The 20,489-nt window shown below is 40.2% G+C and overlaps 4 protein-coding genes across 5 annotated transcripts; 2 read left to right on the top strand and 2 right to left on the bottom strand.

The window, feature by feature from the left end:
- The first annotated feature begins 269 nt into the window (after positions 1-269).
- Positions 270-5,568, top strand: LOC135605425 (two-component response regulator ORR24-like). Of its 2 annotated transcripts, none has more exons than XM_065095486.1 (6): positions 270-1,037; positions 1,277-1,429; positions 1,601-1,999; positions 2,146-2,222; positions 2,592-3,869; positions 5,294-5,568. In XM_065095486.1, exons 1-6 carry the CDS (start codon positions 911-913, stop codon positions 5,363-5,365), a joined length of 2,106 nt encoding a protein of 701 aa, XP_064951558.1. In that variant the 5' UTR covers positions 270-910; the 3' UTR covers positions 5,366-5,568. The 2 variants fall into 2 exon arrangements, with proteins under 2 accessions (XP_064951558.1, XP_064951559.1); XM_065095487.1 differs by lacking the exon at positions 5,294-5,568 and adding an exon at positions 4,404-5,233.
- A 1,064-nt stretch (positions 5,569-6,632) lies between these two features.
- Positions 6,633-7,900, bottom strand: LOC135605424 (probable CCR4-associated factor 1 homolog 7). The gene has a single exon (XM_065095485.1). It carries the CDS (start codon positions 7,596-7,598, stop codon positions 6,774-6,776), a length of 825 nt encoding a protein of 274 aa, XP_064951557.1. The 5' UTR covers positions 7,599-7,900; the 3' UTR covers positions 6,633-6,773.
- Positions 7,901-13,310: 5,410 nt separating this feature from the next.
- LOC135581862 (reticulon-like protein B21) lies at positions 13,311-16,576 on the top strand. Its single transcript, XM_065094609.1, has 9 exons — positions 13,311-14,667; positions 14,753-14,815; positions 14,886-14,988; positions 15,079-15,153; positions 15,237-15,390; positions 15,483-15,552; positions 15,650-15,715; positions 15,979-16,101; positions 16,193-16,576. The coding sequence occupies exons 1-9, from the start codon at positions 14,025-14,027 to the stop codon at positions 16,405-16,407; spliced, it is 1,512 nt and encodes a 503-aa protein (XP_064950681.1). The 5' UTR covers positions 13,311-14,024; the 3' UTR covers positions 16,408-16,576.
- Positions 16,577-18,113: 1,537 nt separating this feature from the next.
- Positions 18,114-19,120, bottom strand: LOC135604807 (WRKY transcription factor WRKY71-like). Its single transcript, XM_065094457.1, has 4 exons — positions 18,998-19,120; positions 18,657-18,920; positions 18,454-18,570; positions 18,114-18,377 (listed from the first exon to the last, which is right to left on the bottom strand). Exons 1-4 carry the CDS (start codon positions 19,118-19,120, stop codon positions 18,114-18,116), a joined length of 768 nt encoding a protein of 255 aa, XP_064950529.1.
- Between the last annotated feature and the right edge of the window lie 1,369 nt (positions 19,121-20,489).

Raw genomic sequence — 20,489 nt, 5'->3', positions numbered from 1 at the left:
ATAGCGCCAGGTTTTGTGATATGAAGAGTGAGACCTGAGGCTGTGTGAAATGCACATTCTCCATTGTAGGCACCTAAATATCAAGAAATAACAACTGCAATTACTTTGACCACATGAAGCACACATTCTATACCAATCATCACTGTTTCTTTTTGTTTTTTTATCTCTGTGGCTGCTGTTAAAGGCAGCAAGTGTCATAAAAGTGAGTGAGCAACACATCAGCTCAACAAAGAGTCACTTTGTAGGGAAGAAGCTATCTATCATGGTGATGAACATGATATGCTCCAACTTGTGGTCCTTGGGAGATTAAACAAAGGGCAAAAGTCTTATCCTTAGCAAGGCTGCAAGGATTAAGAAGTGGGTCATGAAGCAAAGCAACATTAGAAACATCCACAGAGGTGCCAAAAAAAATTGATGCGAGGACAAGGTCTGGCCCCTCGAGCTTGTTGTTTTCCTCTCCCATAACTCCCTAGATTCCAGCCTTGCAAGATTTTTTCCACTGTAATTGCTTGTGCTTATTGATGACAAAGTGGAAGTAGGGCAAAGAGGAGCGTTATCGAGAGGCGGAGGAAAGGAAAGTTTCCATTTTTATGGGTGCATGATTGAGGTCTCAGCCCCAATCCCAGCCTCTGTTGTCGTTGCTTTCCCTGTTTGACTTCCACACCTTCTTCCTCCTTGTACTCCCCTTCTTCCGCCCGCCCCCTCTTTACCCCTCTGTTCGCAACCCTTCTTTCTGTCTATTCCATGCAAAGGTTGCATCTTTTGCTCTCTCCGTGCCTCTCTCTTTCTCTCTCCTGTTTTCATTCTTCCACCGCAGTGTTTGCTTTCGAATCCTCTCTTGCTTCTTGGTGGTCTTGGTCTGCATCTTGTCTTTCTTCTCTTAAGAGAGGTAGAAGATTGCTTTGTGACCATGACAGTGGAAGAAAGGAAGGGGAACGCAGATCAGTTCCCTGCGGGCATGCGTGTTCTAGCGGTGGATGATGATCCCCTTTGTCTCAAGTTGTTGGAGGCCCTGCTACGCCGCTGCCAGTACAATGGTTTGTACCAAAATTTGGATCTTTCTTCTCTGTTTCTGCTGCTGCCGTTGACATATTGCTCTCTTGTTTGTGTTGTTTGTCCACATCTTGTGTTTCGTTTCCTTTTAACAAAGCATCATTATGTTACGTTCTCTCTGTGCTCCTCTCCTGTTCTTGGTTGATCATCTTTTCTTTTTGCTTCGGGAATTAAGAGTTAGAATTTATGGAATTACTAGCATGTCTTTTCATGTGTTCTTCAGTTACGACCACCGATAAAGCGATCACGGCATTGAAGCTGCTAAGAGAGAACAAAGACAAATTTGATCTGGTTATCAGCGACGTGCACATGCCGGATATGGATGGTTTCAAGCTTCTAGAGCTTGTAGGCCTCGAGATGGACCTGCCTGTTATTAGTGAGTCTCAGAAATTTCTTGTCACGCTTTCAGTTAGTATGAGGACTAATCCTTTTTGTCGTTTGTCAAACCTGACGACAAATTGTTCCCCTTCGTCAAATCAGCTCTAGAATAATGATTGATGTGTTACTGGATGATGCGGTTGCTGAACGAGCTAAGTTCATGATGCAGTGTTGTCTGGCAATGGCGAAACCCAAACTGTGATGAAGGGAATCGCTCATGGTGCTTGTGACTATCTGCTAAAGCCTGTGAGGATCGAGGAGCTGAGGAACATCTGGCAGCATGTCATCCGGAGGAGGAAGTTTGAAAGAAGATGCCACAATGATCTTGACAGTAGGGAGGATGGCCAAAAGGCTCAAATTGTGAAATCTGAAGATGGCCAAGGGGCAGCTGATTGCTATGAAAAAGCTAATAAAAAACGGAAAGATCAGATTGAAGATGACGAAGATGATAGTGATGACAACATGCAAGAGAATGAAGATCCATCCTCCCAGAAAAAGCCGAGGGTTGTTTGGACTGTCGAGCTACACAGAAAATTTGTCATTGCTGTTAATCAACTGGGTATTGACAGTAAGTATCATTGATCACTATTATGCTTTTCTTTTAGGAGAGAAGAAAAGGAAAGAGGCCTTTGATCTTAAAAATGTTTTCGTGATCTTTTGCTCGACTTGGTATGTACCGATTAAAAGTTTCTCTACTTGTTCCTTCTAATGCAGAGGCTGTACCAAAGAAAATACTTGATCTTATGAATGTTGAGAAGCTAACAAGGGAGAATGTTGCAAGCCATTTACAGGCATGTCCTTCACTTTAAATGATTACATACAAGATTTCAGTATAAATTTTATTCTAGAGTTGTTGTCTTGTAAAGTTATCCCAAGTTCTATTCCTGAAATCAGCTCCAAATTGTCTTTCATCTTAATCTTTATGAACCAGGAGGAGGGGGGGGGGGTGGTTTCTGAGGTCTGGAGATGCCCATATAATTGCTTTCTGTGGGTTGATCTAATTAGCTAAATGGACAGTCCCCATCTAGGATGCTAAAAATAGTCATGAGTGACGATTTAAACATGATTACTCAGCAGTCAGAATTCATGGATCATTGTGATTAAGTGCTCATTTGTCTTCTGGTAAGCCAGCAGTTAATTCTCCTGTTTTATGATTGCAGAAGTATAGGCTGTACCTGAAAAGGCTCAGTGCAGTGGCAGGGCAACAAGCTAGCATGGCTGCAGCCATAGGAGGTAGAAACTCATCCTATCTTCATATGGCTTCTTTGAATGGTCTCAGAAATTACTATGCAACTGGAGGATCAAGCCAACTGCCAACTCTTGGATCTTTTCAACCAAACGGAGTGCATGGTAGAATGGGTAGTCCATCTGCCCTAGGAATGCATGGGCTGTTGCCTTCTCAGACAGGGCAGCTTGGCAGTGTGCCGAGCAGCACAAGCAATCCATATAATGATTTAGGGAAGATCCAAGGGACAACTTCACCAGGAAATCCTCAAATGAATTTGCTTCAAGGGTTACCCAGAACTTTGAACTTAGAGCAATTTCAGCAGCCTAAGTTAGTGCAGGAACCAAAAAAACACTTACCTGCAGGCTTATATGGAAGTGGCCTTGCTGCTGGTCCTTCCACTGGTTCTTTTCCAAATGTTTCAAACAACCCTCTGTTACTGCAACCAAACAAGCAGCATGACCGATCAGGAGGATTGGGCAATTATTCATCATTCAGGATGTCTCCCTCGAGCTCAGATTTTGATATTGATCTCCAAGATATTTCCCAGTTTCCTCGTATTAGTAGATATAATGACTCATGGCAAGGTGCTGTTGCTTCATCAAGGGATTCTGCCAATGCAGTGCCTATACTTGCCTCTTCTAGTCATAACAATCTGTCTCCTGGTAATATTGGAGGAAATTTTTCTTCAAGAACTCCACATGCAGCCACCAAAATTCTTGATGAATCTCCAAACATTGTGGCTGTTGCACCTCTGAGTGATCCAACAATAAGTAATAATGTACAAAACCAAGTTTGTTCACTTAGTGGGAGCACAATAGCTATGCCTGCAGGTTTCAACAATGATCCAAAGTTGTCGAAATTCAATATAACAGGCAACTCTAGACAGAAATGGGATTATATCTTCAATTCAAATGAAATTTCAAGTACTTCCTCAAATCCTTCATTGCCCAATCTTCGAATTACTGATGCAACTGCTCAGTGTCAGGCATCAGAGAATGTCTTCATTAACAAAAAGTTGGATGTTGACACAATAGGCCAAGTACATTTTGGTGCTCCACTTGTCACTCAGGCTTGCATGATTGACAAGTTAATTAGTGACAGTCCGCAGAACTTTAGAGGTGAATATGCAATGGCGACCACAAGTTTGCAGACTGGCCTAAATTCTACTGGTTGCAGCTTGGATGATGTTGTGAATGCTATGGTTAAACCAGTATGTGTCCTTTCCCTTTCTGCTTGCTATCAGTTTTTTATATTACTTGCTCTTTTTGTGATGTTGCTACTTTGTTAGTATATGTGATCCTACCAAATGACTTTTTAGATTAACTAGTTGAAAGGATCTTTACAGTCAACTTTATTGTGTTTGTCCTATCCATGTTATACTGAGACATGGCAATTTCTTGTTGGGTCTGTCTGCTAGTTCAGGAATTTTCTTTTTGTGGAATGTAGTAGTCATAAAGTCCTAATTAGCATGAGATGATTAGGAATATGATGGTTTATAAACCATCTAAACTTTTCTGTAGTTGATTAGTTTCAGGAAATTTAGACAGTTTTCTTGTCTACTCACTGAGCTCGGACACCTTGCTCAGCGAGGAATCTTATTAACTTGCATCCAATAATGATGATGGAAGCATCTTGACTCAAAAATGAATGTAGTATCTGAGATCCTCTACATATTCATTATCTATGAATGGAAAGCCTACGGTTGTATATCTTTTCTACTTATCAGCCACCCATATCTTTGCAGAACAAACCTCACTCCTTAGAATGCTGATATCCTGTGTGATGGTAGGAAAGCAGGAATGGCATCACAGTAAGATGTATTGGCTGGGTTTCTCCAGGAATGTTTTCTTTAGAAATGGGTTCATTGAGTATGGCCGATCGTGAACCATTAGTGGTGCACTTTGGGCTACATGAAGAGTTTTACGGAAGCTAATGCTGCCAATTTGGTATATAGCAAATGACAAGCCTCCGACTGCAGGAACTGATTATTTCTGAATAGAGATATTCACGTTGGTCTGTCGGTGATTGTCGAGATGACAATATGATGACGAAGTTTTCCAACTTCTGGTTTTACTCTGGGAATGTAATTACTGCTTCTTGAAACTCAAGTTAACATCTTTCGATTAATGGTTTGGTGAACAAGATATCATGCCTGAGGTTTGCTTGTTCTGTGTACCAAATACTAAACATTGCTAAGAAATCAGAAGCAGCTCTCATGACGTAGAAATCATTTCTCAATTGGTCAGAAGAATAGCTACATGCACATCTTTTGACAGCCGCAACTTTCTCATACTGTATTCTTATCACACACCAATGAAAAAGAAAAAACCCTCATCCGGCAATCAGTTCTTGTGTTGATATCAGTTGATTGAAATAAAAAAGTATGTTAATATAGAAATTGGACTTGCCTGGTGGCATGTTATAGGAATTTGGTTCTTGGTAGTATGCTTCTTGTACTAAATTTTTCTTCTTATACATCCAACTTGTTGACTGTATTTTCCTCGATAAATGAGGCTGATACGATTTTTGGATTTTGTGGATAACTTCATGTTCCTAACCATTGTATCAGATTATGTAATCAACTATTGTAAGATCTTTTCAGATATCTAATTGCATGTTTTCTGTGCCATTCAGGAGCACGACGACATTGCCTTCTTCGATATGGACATGGGATGTGAAATCTACCCTTTAGGAACTTGCATGTGAAGGAAGGTCTTTTATGTGAAGGATCTTGATCAAATGGTCTCTGTTAGGATTATTGTGTTTGACAGTATTAAGATCGTATAATGGTTGTAGTCTGTGGGTTTCTTGCAACGAAGAAAAAGAGTGTAGATGGGTGGAATTGGTGGTATTTGGCTATTTGCAACATGGAATTTTGTACTGTGCACAGCTTTTGGCTTTGGATTGAACCATGCGAACCATGCTATCAAATAACGTATGTTTGAGCTCGATGAATGATTATATATATATATATATATATATATATATATATATATATATATATATATATATATATATATATATATATATATATATGGGTGTTAACAACCTGAAGAACAACTAATCATAATAATGCAGTCTCTGTATTATGCCAACCAAATCAAACAGAGTGAGATCCAACAACCTAATCACCTGATCTTTATGCAAGCAGGATAGCCTGCATGAGGCAAACAATTCATTATGCTAAGCAAAAGCTTAGTTTTGTGTCATGGTGCTTTGAGTCCATGTGTCTGGTTGTGTGACATAGATTCCCCTGTCAAGAAACTTGATCACCTTCAGTTTCTCAAAGATTCCCCTGTCAACCTGTTTTTGTAGAATTAGGAACTAATTCTACAAGTCTCTTCCTCAGGTGCATATTCATATTTATCATTGAGCCACCTACTCCAAATAATATGATCCCAACATGACCAATTCAATGGGCATCAATAAGATATCATTCATGCACTCCCAAATTGAATCTCTTATCCAAAGGAAACCTGAAGGAACAAGCAATCACAAAAACAAAAAACAAAGGAACTTGTTCAATTAATAAGCATCAATTATAATGACAGATCAAAGACATTAGAAGTGGCAGGTGCATGAATAAAATGGTATGTGCAGCAACAAATGTCAATATCACTCTGACCTTGAGCATCTGAACCAACAACATTAACATGATATATAACTCAGTTTTCTAACTCACTGAACTTGATAGAATCCTCAAACAAACAGCAGTATCAGAATACAAACATAAACAAAAGGGAAAATGAATGGAAAATGACATACCTGTTGTCCAAGTCCAACTACAGGAGCAATTCAGACTTGCTGCTACTAGAGAAGAAGAAAATAGCAGAACTGAACATTAGACCAGTATAATAATTAACGAGTATGACCCAAATGATCAAGTATCACAATCCGTCCACCATAATCCAGAAACTAAAGCATATATCTTCACAGTTCACAGAAGAAAGAACAGAGAAATCCAATAGAAACATGCTAAAGGAGACACCTTTCTTCATTGAAAGCTGTAAGTACAACATGAGATGGAAGAAACAACAGATTCACAAGTAAGAATGGACCACGTCCTTTTCTTTCCCTCAAATCTATTCATGATTTATTTCTAAGATGCGTTTCCCTAATTCTGGTTGTGAGCACTCTCAATATCCAACCCAAACAACAAGCCGACATACTTCTCCATGGACCCAACAAAGCGGTGCCCGCGCATCTTCATGAAGGCCCGGGCGGTGAGCAAGCTGTCGGAACCCGCTTGGTGGCAGGTCCCAACCCTCTCCACCTCCAACTTCTCGGCCACCCTGTTGAGGCCCCCATAAAGGTTGTTGTTCAAATGGATCACGCGCTTGATGTCGTACACGACGGGGAAGAAAACATGGACGAGGTCCAAGAATTCTTTCCGGGTCTCCGGCAGCTTCCTGCAAGTTAGGATCTTTATGAGGTACCCGAAGTCGTAGGCGCCATGGAAGGCCACCCAATGGATGGAATCGTTAAGGACGACGCCGGACGACATGAACAGCTCCGCGAACCGCCTGGCGTCGACACCGTCCTCCCGGTTCTTCTTGAAGTCGATGCCAGACTTCCTGAGGAGGTCGATGGAGTCCGGGACGAAGACGTCGCTGTCAACGTCGAACTCCCGGAAATTGAACTGCCAGACTACAGGGCGGCCGGAGGAAGGGGAGGTGGGCAGGTTCCCGGCGGCGTCGGAGAAGGTGAGGCCGAGCTGCAGGAGGTGGAGGAGGTCGACGTTGGCGCTGAGGGAGTGGTAGTTGGCGTCAGCTGGCTGCTTGAAGTCCCCGAGGTGGCGGATGACAACGCCGGGGAACTCGGTGTCCATGGCGACGTAGGGGAAGTCGTCAACGATGTCGCGGATCACAGCGAACTCCGACTCAAGGTTTCCGGCCCACACGTCGCGGATCTCGACGGCGTCTTCTTCGCCCTTCGACATCGGTGGTTCCAGATCCGATCGGTTGTGCCGTCAGGGAGCAGGCGCATAAGAAGCCCCAGAAGGTCTTCGGAAACCCCAAAAAACCCTAGATCCGGCCGAGAGAGAATCGAAACCCTAGAACTGGAAGAGGGGAACGAGAACTTAGGCCGGATCGGAGCGATTCCAGCGAAGATTTAAAAGGAATTTGGGGCAAAATGGAAGTGTTCTTGTCCGTGCGAACAAGAGAGAGAGAGAAAAGAGAAAAGAGAAGAGAAAAAGGAGACGCCTTTGGTAATTTGCTCAGTCTTTATGGGTCAAAGAAGAGAGGGGAAGGGAGAGTAGGCGCCGAGAAACGCGTTTCCTACTCACGGCTGTCTAAATACCAAATCGTCGAAACCCACTCTCCCATGATTGCCAATATTAGTGGGCACATAGCGGGTCCTACTTTTTCATGCATCGATACCTCTAGTCACAAAGCAAGTACGTCGATGGGTACAAAGAAATCGTATAAAACTACATTCTTTACAGATACCACATAATAAACGCACATAAAACCACTAATCTGCTAAATTGGTTTATAATATTAAAAGAATAAAAATATATAGTTTACTAACTTGCAATAGTATGTCTTCGCAAAGAAAAGAATATGCCGAATGTAAATATATATATAAAGTGTTGATACAAGTGATCATAAATAAAAGATGAAAAAGACAAAAAAAAAAAAAAGAGAAAAAAAGGTAGAAGGGAGAAGAACTGATGAGAGTCAAAGGGAGGACTTCTAAGGTGGTGAGCTTCCCACGTTGTGAGGCCGAGAGAAAGATCCCAATGTGGTCATACAAGGCGACTGCAATACTGCTGGGGAAACCCACAGGAAGGAGCTGTACACAGTTGGTTGCTGGTGATTGAAGTCACCATCCGGAGTAGACGATGCGTTGGATTCTTCTCGCCCATCGAAGTAGCAGAGTCCCACATGTGAGTCACACTCTAAAAATGTCTCCGGTTCATGAACCATCGCTCTCTCTCTCTCTCTCTCTCTCTCTCTTTACTTTTTGGGTGTTGAAACAGTGATCTGATCAAAGGAGGAGGAGACTCACCACAGATACGGTGCAGCGAGTTCATTGCCTTGGGGTATCATCTCCTCGAGCTAAACTGGCAATGGTCACAACTTGCAGAAACGGAGCAGGCCACAGTGAGAGTTGCAGGCCATCATTATTACTGAGTACTGGAGCTCATTGTTCATGCACACCTGCATCTGTTTCATATGATACTAAAACCACAGCCCCACCCCAATTATTTGCACGAGTATGCATGAAAATTGCGTATGATCATGTCATTGCACAGGATGAGGTGTGGAGCTGCTGCTAGCAGACATTTGATACAGCTTTTATTGTGAAAGTTTAGAAGCTTAATGCATGTTAAAGAATGAATAATTAACATGGTTGGACAAGTATTGTGTCTGAACTCATTGTACGGTGGCATTGACCTGTGATGGTAGAGCCCTGAAACCAGAAGACAAAGGTCTGTTAAAGGCCATAAGGGCGTTTTGCATTTGTAAGGTAAAATTATCTGCTTGCAACTATGAATGTTAGCAACTTGGGTTCTGTTTGGTCTGAACTTGCCCGATGCAAACCCGATCGGGTTGGGTTGGGCTTTGTGGCAATTTGAACCTAACATTAACCCAAATCCAATCAAAAGCTAACTTAATTCATAGAATTCAGCTATATATGATATTAGTAAATAGATTTGACCCGACCGATCTCTCACTTGATCCGATCCGAATTTTGATTGGGTTCGATTTGGAAGTCCAATCAGAGGGCAGGTTGAGTTAGGATTGACCTCCGATACAATCAAATCATCTGAGTTGCTGTCTTACATGAACCTAACCCTCTCCAATTGTTTTGCTCATTTGCTTGCTAAGAAATATTATCACTTATGGATCATATTTTGTATCTAAGATGATAGGCAATATACTATAGGTTAATCAACATTCGATACAATAACTATCACATGGAGTTCGAGTCATCTTCCATCTAGGCATAGACAAAAGTCCAAAGAATATTCCATGAAGTATTTCTTCAATATTTTATCCTTTACGATCAATATAAAAATATATCCTTAATATAACAAGATGATGATACGTTTTTTTTTTACCACTCAGAGTTCGTACTCTCAAACTTAGGGTTACTAACTTGGGCGTTAAAGGAACCGGATCGAAAAAATTCTATCTTTCTCAATTTTTGCATAGGTAACACATCGAGAGCTCATTATTTCCACCTCGGAGGTACCTCAGGCAACCCTATGCATATGGGTCCGAACTACGTCAAATTGACTGAGACGTCAACGACTTATTCTCCTAATAGTTTTTACACTAGAAGAAGAGTTTAATGTTATAAAAATGCTCGTCGACCAACCCTCTCAATGAACACTCAAGCGAAGGGGCTTTGTCCCTGACCAATAGTACTTTCTCTTGAGGCATGACTGATAAAACAATAGCCTCACAAGTTTGCTCCTAACAGCTAGCAAACAATTAGTAATGAGATAAACAACCTATTATAAGTAGGGTTTATTATTGAGGTACAATACTCCTAATGGCTCGCTAATATTGTACTCGCTGAAAAGTCTAATAAATACTCGATGAGGTGCATTGATTCTATCGATCTCAACAAGGCATGTCTAAAGGATAACTATTTTGGGTCATTAGCTTCTCTCCTTTATAGATACATTCTCGAGAATAACCAAATAAGAATAGTATCAAAGGATCAAAAATATATTTTCTTTATCATTGACCAAGAAACATATTGCTATTGAGTCATGTCATTCGGGTTGAAAAATATAAGGGCAACGTAGTAACAGATGGTGAATAAGATATTCAAGTATCAGATTAGAAGGAATATTGAAATGTATGCATATGACATGATAGTCAAAAGCAGAATGGTTGACTCATATTGATGGACTTGGTTGAGATATTTCAAGTTCTAAAAAAATTCAACATTTACTTCAATCTGACCAAGTGTACTTTCAGAGCAAACTCGGAAAACTTCCTCGGATTTAACATGCATCGTAGGGGAATAGATGCAAACTTACAGAAGGTGTGAGTTATATTAGAGATGTGCTTACCTTGGTTGGTAAGGAAAGTCCAACAATTAACAAGGTGAATAGCAACACTCAATCGATTCATATTCTAATCAAATGATAAGTGTATACCATTTTTTCAGGTAATAAAGAACCTAAAGAGCTTCCTATGGATCGAGGATTACCAGGAGGCTTTTGAAAGACTGAAGCACTATAAACCAAGGAGTGTTAGGAGACTTTTGAAAGGTTGAAGCACCACCTCACCCGGTTATAACAACTCTCCTCCTTTACTCGGGCGAAACTTTGTCTTTATTTTGCTACCATTGACTTAGTTGTCAACTCTGATGTTGATTCGGGATGACTCAGGAGCTCAACATTTTCATCTCGGAGATACCTCGAATAACCATGTGTATATGGGTATGGACTACGTTAGGCTAACCAAGGCATCAATGATATAGAGAGAGTTAATTTCTCTCCTCCTACGATTAAAACAAGTGTCCCATTAGGATAACTTCAAAGAGACACCATTGGATAAAAGGGCTTGAAAAATAATTAAAATCCGCCATGGTGGAGTCACAAAGTAAAATATGTCTTAGGTGCTTAAATTAGGAAAACTCATCCCACATAAAAAGATTTGCCATGACAAAGGTACAAATCAAAATATGCCTGAGGAATATGAGTTGAAAAAATTTGACCCATGTAAGGAGATCTACCATAATGGAGATACAAAGCAAAATATGCATGAAACATATGAGTTGAGAAAACCTAATTTGCATAAAGAGATCCACCATAGTAGAGACACAAAGCAAAATATGCATATGGCATGTGTGTTAGAAAAACTCAACATTCATAAAAAGATCCGTCACAAAGGAGGCATAAAACAAAACATGCTCGAAGCATAGAAGTTAGAAAAATCCGACCCGCGTAAGGCGATTCATCATGGTGGAGGTATAAAGCAAAATGAGCTTAAGGGGCATAAGTTGGGAAAACTTGGCCTGTATAAGGATATCTCTCACAACAGAGGTACAAAGCAAAATATGTTTGAGGTATGTGAGTTGAAAAAACCTAACCCATGTAAGGATATCCGCCATGACTGAGACACAAATTGTGCCCTAGGGCATGAGTTGAGAAAACTTAACATATGTAAGGAGATTCACTATGGTGAAAGCACAAAGCAAAATATGATCAAATTATGTGAGTCGGGAAAACCCAACTCGTGTAAGGAGATCTACCATGATGGAGGCATAAAACGAAATGTGCTTAAGACATGTGAGTTGAAAAAACCCGACTCGTATAAGAAGATCAATTTTTGTGAAAGTATAAAGCAAAATGTGCCTAAAACACGTAAGTAAAAAAACACAACATGTGTAAGGAGATCCACCACATCGAAGGCTTCAAAATATGCTCGAGACACATAAATTAAAAAAATATAACTCATATAAGGAGATCCACCACAGTAGAGGCACAAAGCAAAATGCGCTTGATATGTGTGAGTCGAAAAACTTGACTCATATAAGAAGTTATACTATGGCGGAAGCATAAAACAAAATATGCTCAAGGTGCATGAGTCAAGAAAATCTGACTTATGTAAAAAGATCCGCCACAACAAAGATAAAACAAAATGTGCCAGAGGTATATAAGTCATGAAAACCTGACCCACATAAAGAGATTTGCCTCAAATGAAGGCACAAAGTAAAATGTGTCACAAGCACATGAGTCGGGAAAACTCGACCCACATAAGGAGATCAATCACAATGAAGACATAAAACAAAATATGCTCGAGGCGCATGAATTGAAAAAAACTAACATACATTAGGAGATTCACTATGATAGAAGCATAAGCCAAAATATGCTTGAGACGTGTGAGTCAGGAAAACTCAACCTACGAGAGGAGATTATGAACGTTCTTGTGTCAGATAAATTAAACATCACACTTCGAGCCCTTCTTGTGAAGAGGGGAGAGAACAAATGATAAAAAAATATATTATTATTTAATTATCATCCGATACATAATCATCATGTGGAGTCCAAGTCACATTCCATCCATCTATCTGTGTGGACAAGAGTCCAAAGAATATTTCACGAAGCATTTTCTCCTGCAGAATATTTTACAAAATATTTTGTCCTCCTGCGATTAAGTACAAAAATATATCCTTAACACAATGAGAGAGGGTGGGACCTTTTTGGACCACTCGCATTCATATTTTCGAACCTGGGGTTACTAACTTTAGTGTCGAAAGGATTAAGTCAGGAACCTTTTCCGACCTCAGTTTTCGTGCATATGATATCTCATGAGCTCAGTGTTTTCACCTCAAGTAACTCTATGCATACGATTCGAACTACGTTGGATTGATCATGATGTCGATGACTTATACTTTTAACACAATATTTACCTTGTAAAAATTTTCTTTTACGAGAGGTGACTCTCATAATTTATATCTTCTAAGCTCTCATCAGTTAATATTTGATGAATATATTACCTCCAACGAGGAAAGATATTGGCATGTACATGATCTCTCTAGTCTTATGCATTACTTTTCTTTTCATTTTATATATATGCAGAGTGAGATTAAATCAGCAAATGTAGATTAAAGTATTGAAAAATAGGAATAAAGAGTGGCCATACCAACTTTATTAGGTTGAGGAAGGTAACCTGCTCCATCTACCAGTCTTTTACTCCACATAATATTATTGTGTTCTGCTAAGTGATCAGTACAAGAATGCTCCTAAAACAGCAGCTTTTACAGATGCACTTGTGATGACAGTCTGATTGAATGTTGAATCCATTATTGTCAGGTTGGTGAGTGATCGACATTCCAAGATGAGCCCTCAGTTGTTCCAGCAAACTCCACCCACCATGAACAACCTTTAACATCCTCCTGCTCTTAGATCTTCTTTTCCCTGGCAGGGGAAGCCATCGAGCCTGATGCATCTCCAATGTACAGTCCCCAAAGAGCTCTGAAAGCTTGGCCCAGTACATGTGCCACCTCTATGTGTCTTGCTTTCCAAGCCTTGAAGACATGGCTTCAATCATGGTTGACCCACCACAATGGTAACTCTCACATGTTCATCCTTTTAATTCCTTGACAAAGAGCTCAAGAATCCAATGATGGCAGCAACCCCTCCTGCATCAGCCTCAGTTCTCCCCTCTCCTTAATGTAAAGGAATCACCACAAAGAATTAATTACCTTCTGGCGAATCTCAGCTCATCATCCTCTGCTATGCATCTCTCAGTACCCAGACACAAGATAAAGAACAGCTGAGACAGGAAAGTGTAAAGGATCCTTGCAGCAAAATCCTGTTCTCCAATCACTTCACTGTTCCTTCCATTGAAAGTTAAGTTACAGGGGAAGGCGAACAAGAAGGGGGACAGAGATGCAGAGGAGTACTAAAAGGAGGGTCGTAATGAGAAGTGCAGTGGTGGTGATTGGCTCCGCTCGTAGAACCACGATGAAGATGGATGAAGCTAGAGGTGGAATCAAGGTCTTCAATGGAAAAGAGAGTCACAAAAATGACAGCAATGCAGACCAAGGAGGAGAGCGCGGCTGCAGGAGACTGAGGAGAAACCAGAGCGACAGTGTTACCCCTTGTACGCCATCGAAGGAGAATGCGTTGATTGAGAGGAGTGCAGTCAAGATCCGGAAGGCCAGTTCGGACCTGTCAAACTCTCCGACGACTTCAACCAAGCAGGAGCAAGTTCTGCTACTTGGTGATGGTAATAAATGCGACGGAGGTGAAGGGAAGGTGGAGGTGGAAGTTGAGATTGAGAGAGAGGAGGGAGATAAGAGATTTGTCGATAAAAAGATGGATCAGCCGGAGGAGAAACCGATGAGCGTGAGAGAGCAGGATGAGGAAGATGAGGTGAATTATGAGAACCAGGATATTCCCGTGCCATCACAGGATGCAGAAAAGGATCAGCTTCCTGTGAGTGTGTCATCAATGAACGTGGTGGAAAGCAAGCAGAATCCTGTGACAGAACACAAGGCGATGAATCCAGATCCGGCAGTTCTACCTCATCGTAAGCTGTGAATTCAGCATTCCATTTCTAACAGTTATTTCCAAGTCCTGTTCTTGAGATCTTGGTTTCTTCTGTTTCTGATCAGCTGAAGCGGCAGAAGAAATTTTTGGAAGCAACCCCGCGAAGAACAACAGAATGGAAAGCATTGGTCAGTGCTCACAACCCATTCATCTCCTCAAACAGCTCAGTACATGATTCAACCTCTTGAATTGTTTCAGCAAACTTGGTTATGTGGAGAGACGTATCGAAATCAGCCTTCGTTTTCGGTTCAGGAACCTTTTTCCTCGTCTCCTCCTCCTACACCAACGATATCAACTTCAGGTCAGAAGACAGCATGCTCAAACTGCAACTTAGCATCTCTTGAAGAAACAGAACATTGCAATTGATGGTGTAAATTCCCCCATTGTGCAGCCTAATCTCGGCAAGTTCATATGTTGGGCTCTTCTACCTTGGATTTGCATTCCTTTGTAAGTCCATCTTGCGCAGGTAATGAACTCAAAGGAAACCAACATGCAGAGCAATCCATCTCCTCCGTTGTATAACAGTTCTTTTCTTCCCACGTGACACAGAGGAGAAACAATGGAGTGTGACGAGAGGGATGAGAGGTACATGGTGGGAGAGGAAGAGGCAATCTGGCTCCTAAAGCTGCTCCTTCCTTATGTTAATGAGCTGCTTCTAAAGCTCAGAAGCCTCTTCTCCGGTGACCCTGCAACAACTTTGAAGGTAAGAATTTGGTTCTGCTCTCAGTATCAGTACTTTATTCCATGTTGCCTTACAGACAAAGATGTCTAATGTTAGTCATGTTACTGTGGCAGTTGGCAGTGCTGTTGTTTGTGATGGCAAGGTGTGGAAGCTCCATCACAATCTGTAGTCTTGCCAAACTGAGTAAGATTAGACATGGAAGACAAAAGTAAAGCATTCTTTTTGTCCCGCAGCAAAGAGAAGGAATGAGAGTTTGATTCCTCTGTTTTGCTTGCTGCAGTGTTCTTTGGAGTCTTCACCATCCCAAAGATCTGCTCCTCTTACTCCACTCAGCTGGCAAAATTTGGTCAGTGGATGCAGTAACTTTTGTTTGATTTGATGTGAATCTTTAGTAGAATCCAAGTCACTCCTTGATCCTCTTCTCCACATGCAATTGTTGTCTTGTGCATGTGCAAGCCTTGTGGCATTCTAGATCTGAGGTAATGACCTCACGTGGTACAAGCGCATGCAGGGTTTCTCTGTGTCTCAGACTGCAGGGAAACAGAGTGCACGAGAGAAAGCTCATTCACACGTGGTACAATTTCTCATGCATTGCTCTGCATGGTGTAGGCAAGTTTTGGTTGGAGCGGCTCGGAGATGGATGGGAGTCATGCACCCACAAGAAAGCAGTGGCCACTGCAATCTTCGCCCTCGTTTGGAACATCTCCTCCACGGTTGCTCGCATCTGGGCATGTGAGCATCCTCCTCGTGCATGTGACTCGATCTCCTCAGAGATGAAGAGCTATTCTCCATGACTATTGCTGTGTTCTCTGTTTCGAGGCAGTTTTCATGGTGGTGGTGGCTGTGAAGCTCTACCAACAATGCGCAGCAGAGCACAGGCGGTGTGGGCAGGAAGAGGAGGGACAAGAAGACTCTGTGGCAGGACAAAGCCAGGGACTTGGATCACACCAACACAGAGGTAGGAATCAGGTGAAGAGAGAGGAGAAGGGGGTAAAAGTAGGAGATCCAAGAGGAGGGGTTGGAAAGAGATCAAAGTGAGTGATGGTTGTCACTTGTGGTACTCTTGTGATGTGATGAAGCTACCTTCACTGGGCACATGCTTTGCTTTCTTACTCCCTGTCAACAACATGATCGATTTTGGTCAGAACTAATGTTTCTGTCATTCCTCTCTGCACAGTGGTTTCAGAGTCCAATCTTTAATAATATCCCGTCTAATTAGAAGGATCCCAATCTGTTTGCGACCTCTCTCTCTCTCTCTCTCTCTCTCTCTCTCTCTCTCTCTACAATTACAGTACTAAACTATGATCACATCATTAATTTGTAGAAGATTACATGAATTGTTATACAGTGATTTATGCTCAGTAAAAAGATTGTTTTATCAAAATAAATTGACTATAGGTAGGACTAGCAATGAGATTGAAATTAGTCTTATTTCATTCAAGTAACATAAATATGCTTTGGTTTTTGAAACACAAACCCAATTATAAGTATTCTATTCAGATCTAAGTGGATTAGGTAGATGCAGATCCCAAAAAATAAACTTTTTTTCCTTAATTTTAATGGGCTTTTTTACCATAGAACCCATGGGCTATTATTATAGACAACTCATATACAATTTGTGAGATTGATTGGGTTATTATTGTAGATGCCACCACTTGTTACAACAACAACAACAACAATAAAATTATAAATAGCAAGCCAAAAATTCTAACTTTTTGGGATATATGAATATTTTACCATTATTAACTCTCTAAAAATATTTTAAAAAATAATATTAAATTTATTTTTTATTTATAGTTTCTAATAAAATTTTCTTTGGTCTCTTTCTATCTCTTTGAGTACTACTAATACTAATTATCTAACTTTTTTCACTACAATACCTATATGCCTCAATATGATATGTCCATATAATATTAAATGATTATTTTTTTTTTCCTTTTTATCATCTATTGATGCTACTCCTAATTATTCAGAGATAAAAAAAAATATTCTTTCTTTGATCTTTCCTTATTTCAACTTTTCTTGCTTGGAATTATATCGATTAAATCAATTATTATTGAATCATCTAACTATTAGTTGATGGTTCGCCATCAGCTGAATACTATACAAGCAGTTCATGATCATCATAAGGTGTTCTAAATGAAGTAGAATCATATGTATTCTTTTGTAATAAAAAGTTATTTTTCTTAAATTATTTACTGAAATATAAACTCTTAATGCACGACCATCGTGTTGTTGGTCAGAAGAACACCGAAGTTTAGGATGCTGGGAGACATCGTGTATGTCCATGTTGGGCATCCATGACAAGTCCTCGTAGCAAGCACAGTGAGCACGTTGATTTAGATCACTGCTTGGAAATAGGAAGAGGAGGGAGGCGGAAGCTGTTCCAAATACAGCAGTCCCAATTCTTGACCTTCAACAAGGAATCCATCCACACACGTGTTTTGACTTGGTTTCTTTACATGTTGGTCTCCTTTGAATGATCCAATTAGGTAATGTCTGCTGCCTGTCCACGCAGTTACATGAGCTATATATCAGATACATCAAATTCAAGATGTGAAGTCATCGATGAGTTTGTGTGTGTTGATTGTTTCACTACCACGGTCTTGATTGCACAACATCAAGAACTCTTGCTTGATCAAGATGGATGTTATATGAGCTTTGTAGATCCACAAGGAACCTCTTGCCAAAAGATTTTTATCCACATACCACATGAAATAACAAGGAAACAGTTCTGCGGGCTGTTACTTTGGAGAAGATGATCGATACATCCTCCCAGAAATGGCAGCAGCTAAAGCGGTCTTAAAAGCTGTGTCGTTCGTCAGGGAGACAGCCATTTGCTCCACCAAATAGTCCTGCTTATGCTTCTTCGATGCGTGGGATCGATCGGAAGCTAAGCTACAGTGTCTCGGTGCATGTACACTTCCGGGATGAGAAGGTTGGCCATGGTTGTGCTCGCCCTCGTACGTAGCCACTAACATGGATGTATCCTCTGCGCTTCTTTGCACCTGTGATGCACAAGATCGATATAGTTCATCCTTTGATCGTTCCATAACTGATTTGATCGATCTCTAGTTTATCTACCTTCTTCTTGACCGGACAAGATGGAGCAAAGGAGCATCTGTAGTATGCTCTTGGGCAAGGGTTATCTCTGGTCACCTTCTGCCCATACTTCCTCCAATGATGCCCGTCTTTCACCACCTGAGCGAACAGCACAGAGATAAGCTTCATGTCAATAACCTGTCCCGGAAGCAGAAGCCATAGACGAGGAAGTATGGGAGACTCACGAGGCTCGAGTCAGATGGATCAGTGCGAACATACAGCTTCGAAACTTTGGGGTTATGCTCTCCTTCCCTAACTCTCATGCCAGTATCGGCCGCATCCTTCGTTCCTGATGAAACGCACCCTCCCTCAGAAGAAGTGTGTTTGGGCAACAGATTGGTCATCTGACGCCGGAGTGCGCCGTACTTGGCGACCATGGCGGCGAGCGTTTCCTTCAGCACCTTGTTCTGCTCGTTCACGCTGTCGAGCTCCGCCTCGAGAGCTTTAACCTGAGTCGAGAGAAGACGGAGATCAGATCTCCTTAGTCAAACAAATGCTCTGAGCAAAGAAGAAAGCTTATACATACCGCACATCGTTGATGAAGATGCTGACTCACATCGTCGTCGGCATGTTTGGCTTTCACCGCAGACTTGCCACTGAACCGAACTGAGCTGATGCTGAGATCGAGATCGACGGAGATCGGCTCCATGCTTGCAAGGGAACGGGAGAAGCAGGAAACAGGGACATAAATAGGAGTAAGAGATGGAGTTCTGATCGAGGACAAGGTCATGGAGGAAGTGCGGCGAGCTAGTCTTCATGTGCATGTCCATAGATGGGGCCTCGTGGATGTTGACGCGGTTGATGTTGTGGAGATTTGGAGAAAGAGATGGAGTTCTGATCGAGGACAAGGTCATGGAGGAAGTGCGGGGAGCTAGTCTTCATGTGCATGTCCATAAACGGTGGATGGCTGTCGAAATGGAAGTCAATGCGTGCGCGTTCAAGTCAAGCGCACATGAGCAGCCAAAGATTGACGATGTTGACTGTTTGGGAGGGACTTGTTGACTTGGTTTGTACTTTTTCATATATATATATATATATATATATATATATATATATATATATATATATATATATATATATATATATATGAGCGTTTTTCTTTAAAAATATATTTTAAATATTTTTTGATCAGTAATATTTATTTTTAAAACAGTACTCTTAATTTAAAAAATATTTAAATTATTTCTAAAAATTTTCTTACATGTTATAGTATTTTGATTTATTATAATGTTTTGATCATTATAATAAAAATACTATGAGACCTTCTTATATTATAAATGATGTAAATATATTTCTTATCTCAACTAAACTAACTACAAACCTAAAACTATGATATCATAATGGTATATGAAGAATGACAATCAAAGTGATGCAATATGAAGTCAATTTTTCATTAACGTTTATAATATTTTTAATATCTCAATAAAATACTATAATTACTATTGAAAAATATTTTAAATAAATGAAAACTAGCAAAAAAAACATATTAAATGAAATCTTTTTTGAGAGGTATTTTATGTATTTTAAATTAAAAAAATATATTATTTGAGAAACTATGGTATTATAATGGTACAATATAAATATAAAGTCATTTATAATATTTTTCAATAATTCTTACAGTATTTTTAATATCTCAATAAGGCACTATAAACGTTATTAAAAATATCATAAATAAGCCAAACGAAAATATTACACCAATTGAAAACTAATAAAAATTAGATTCAAATTTTTAATCAAAAAACTTTTGAGAGATATTTTAGTTATTTTAAATTAGAAATATTATCTGAGAAAAAACAAAAGGAAAATGTATCCTTTAGAAAATACCTAAAATATGGATTTTTTTTATGAATCACTATATATATATATATATATATATATATATATATATATATATATATATATATATATATATATATATATATATATACACACACACACGTAATTTATCATAATCGTTATGAAATTGATGTGGCACCCACTGGACTGAGTGTGGACCATTGGATGTCTCGCCTAGTCAA

The sequence above is a fragment of the Musa acuminata genome, chromosome BXJ2-2, assembly GCF_036884655.1.
Source record: "Musa acuminata AAA Group cultivar baxijiao chromosome BXJ2-2, Cavendish_Baxijiao_AAA, whole genome shotgun sequence".
In the NCBI taxonomy this organism is placed as follows: Eukaryota; Viridiplantae; Streptophyta; class Magnoliopsida; order Zingiberales; family Musaceae; genus Musa; species Musa acuminata.
The sequence above is the reverse complement of the archived record's forward strand: the minus strand, read 5'-3'. Positions and strand labels throughout refer to the sequence as shown.

What these genes read in the sequence shown, in the direction of transcription:
- LOC135605425 (XM_065095486.1), top strand. Translation starts at nt 911, where the DNA reads ATGACAGTGGAAGAAAGGAAGGGGAACGCAGATCAGTTCCCTGCGGGC. An exon ending in ACGCCGCTGCCAGTACAATG is followed by an intron (nt 1,038 to 1,276) that starts GTTTGTACCAAA and finishes TGTGTTCTTCAG; the next exon opens with TTACGACCACCGATAAAGCG. An exon ending in ATGTTGCAAGCCATTTACAG is followed by an intron (nt 2,223 to 2,591) that starts GCATGTCCTTCA and finishes TTATGATTGCAG; the next exon opens with AAGTATAGGCTGTACCTGAA.
- LOC135605424 (XM_065095485.1), bottom strand. Translation starts at nt 7,598, where the DNA reads ATGTCGAAGGGCGAAGAAGACGCCGTCGAGATCCGCGACGTGTGGGCC.
- LOC135581862 (XM_065094609.1), top strand. Translation starts at nt 14,025, where the DNA reads ATGCAGAGGAGTACTAAAAGGAGGGTCGTAATGAGAAGTGCAGTGGTG. An exon ending in TGTAAGTCCATCTTGCGCAG is followed by an intron (nt 15,154 to 15,236) that starts GTAATGAACTCA and finishes CACGTGACACAG; the next exon opens with AGGAGAAACAATGGAGTGTG. An exon ending in CACTCAGCTGGCAAAATTTG is followed by an intron (nt 15,716 to 15,978) that starts GTCAGTGGATGC and finishes TGCATGGTGTAG; the next exon opens with GCAAGTTTTGGTTGGAGCGG.
- LOC135604807 (XM_065094457.1), bottom strand. Translation starts at nt 19,120, where the DNA reads ATGGAGCCGATCTCCGTCGATCTCGATCTCAGCATCAGCTCAGTTCGG. An exon ending in ATCTTCATCAACGATGTGCG is followed by an intron (nt 18,921 to 18,997) that starts GTATGTATAAGC and finishes CTCTCGACTCAG; the next exon opens with GTTAAAGCTCTCGAGGCGGA. An exon ending in ATCCATCTGACTCGAGCCTC is followed by an intron (nt 18,571 to 18,656) that starts GTGAGTCTCCCA and finishes CTGTTCGCTCAG; the next exon opens with GTGGTGAAAGACGGGCATCA.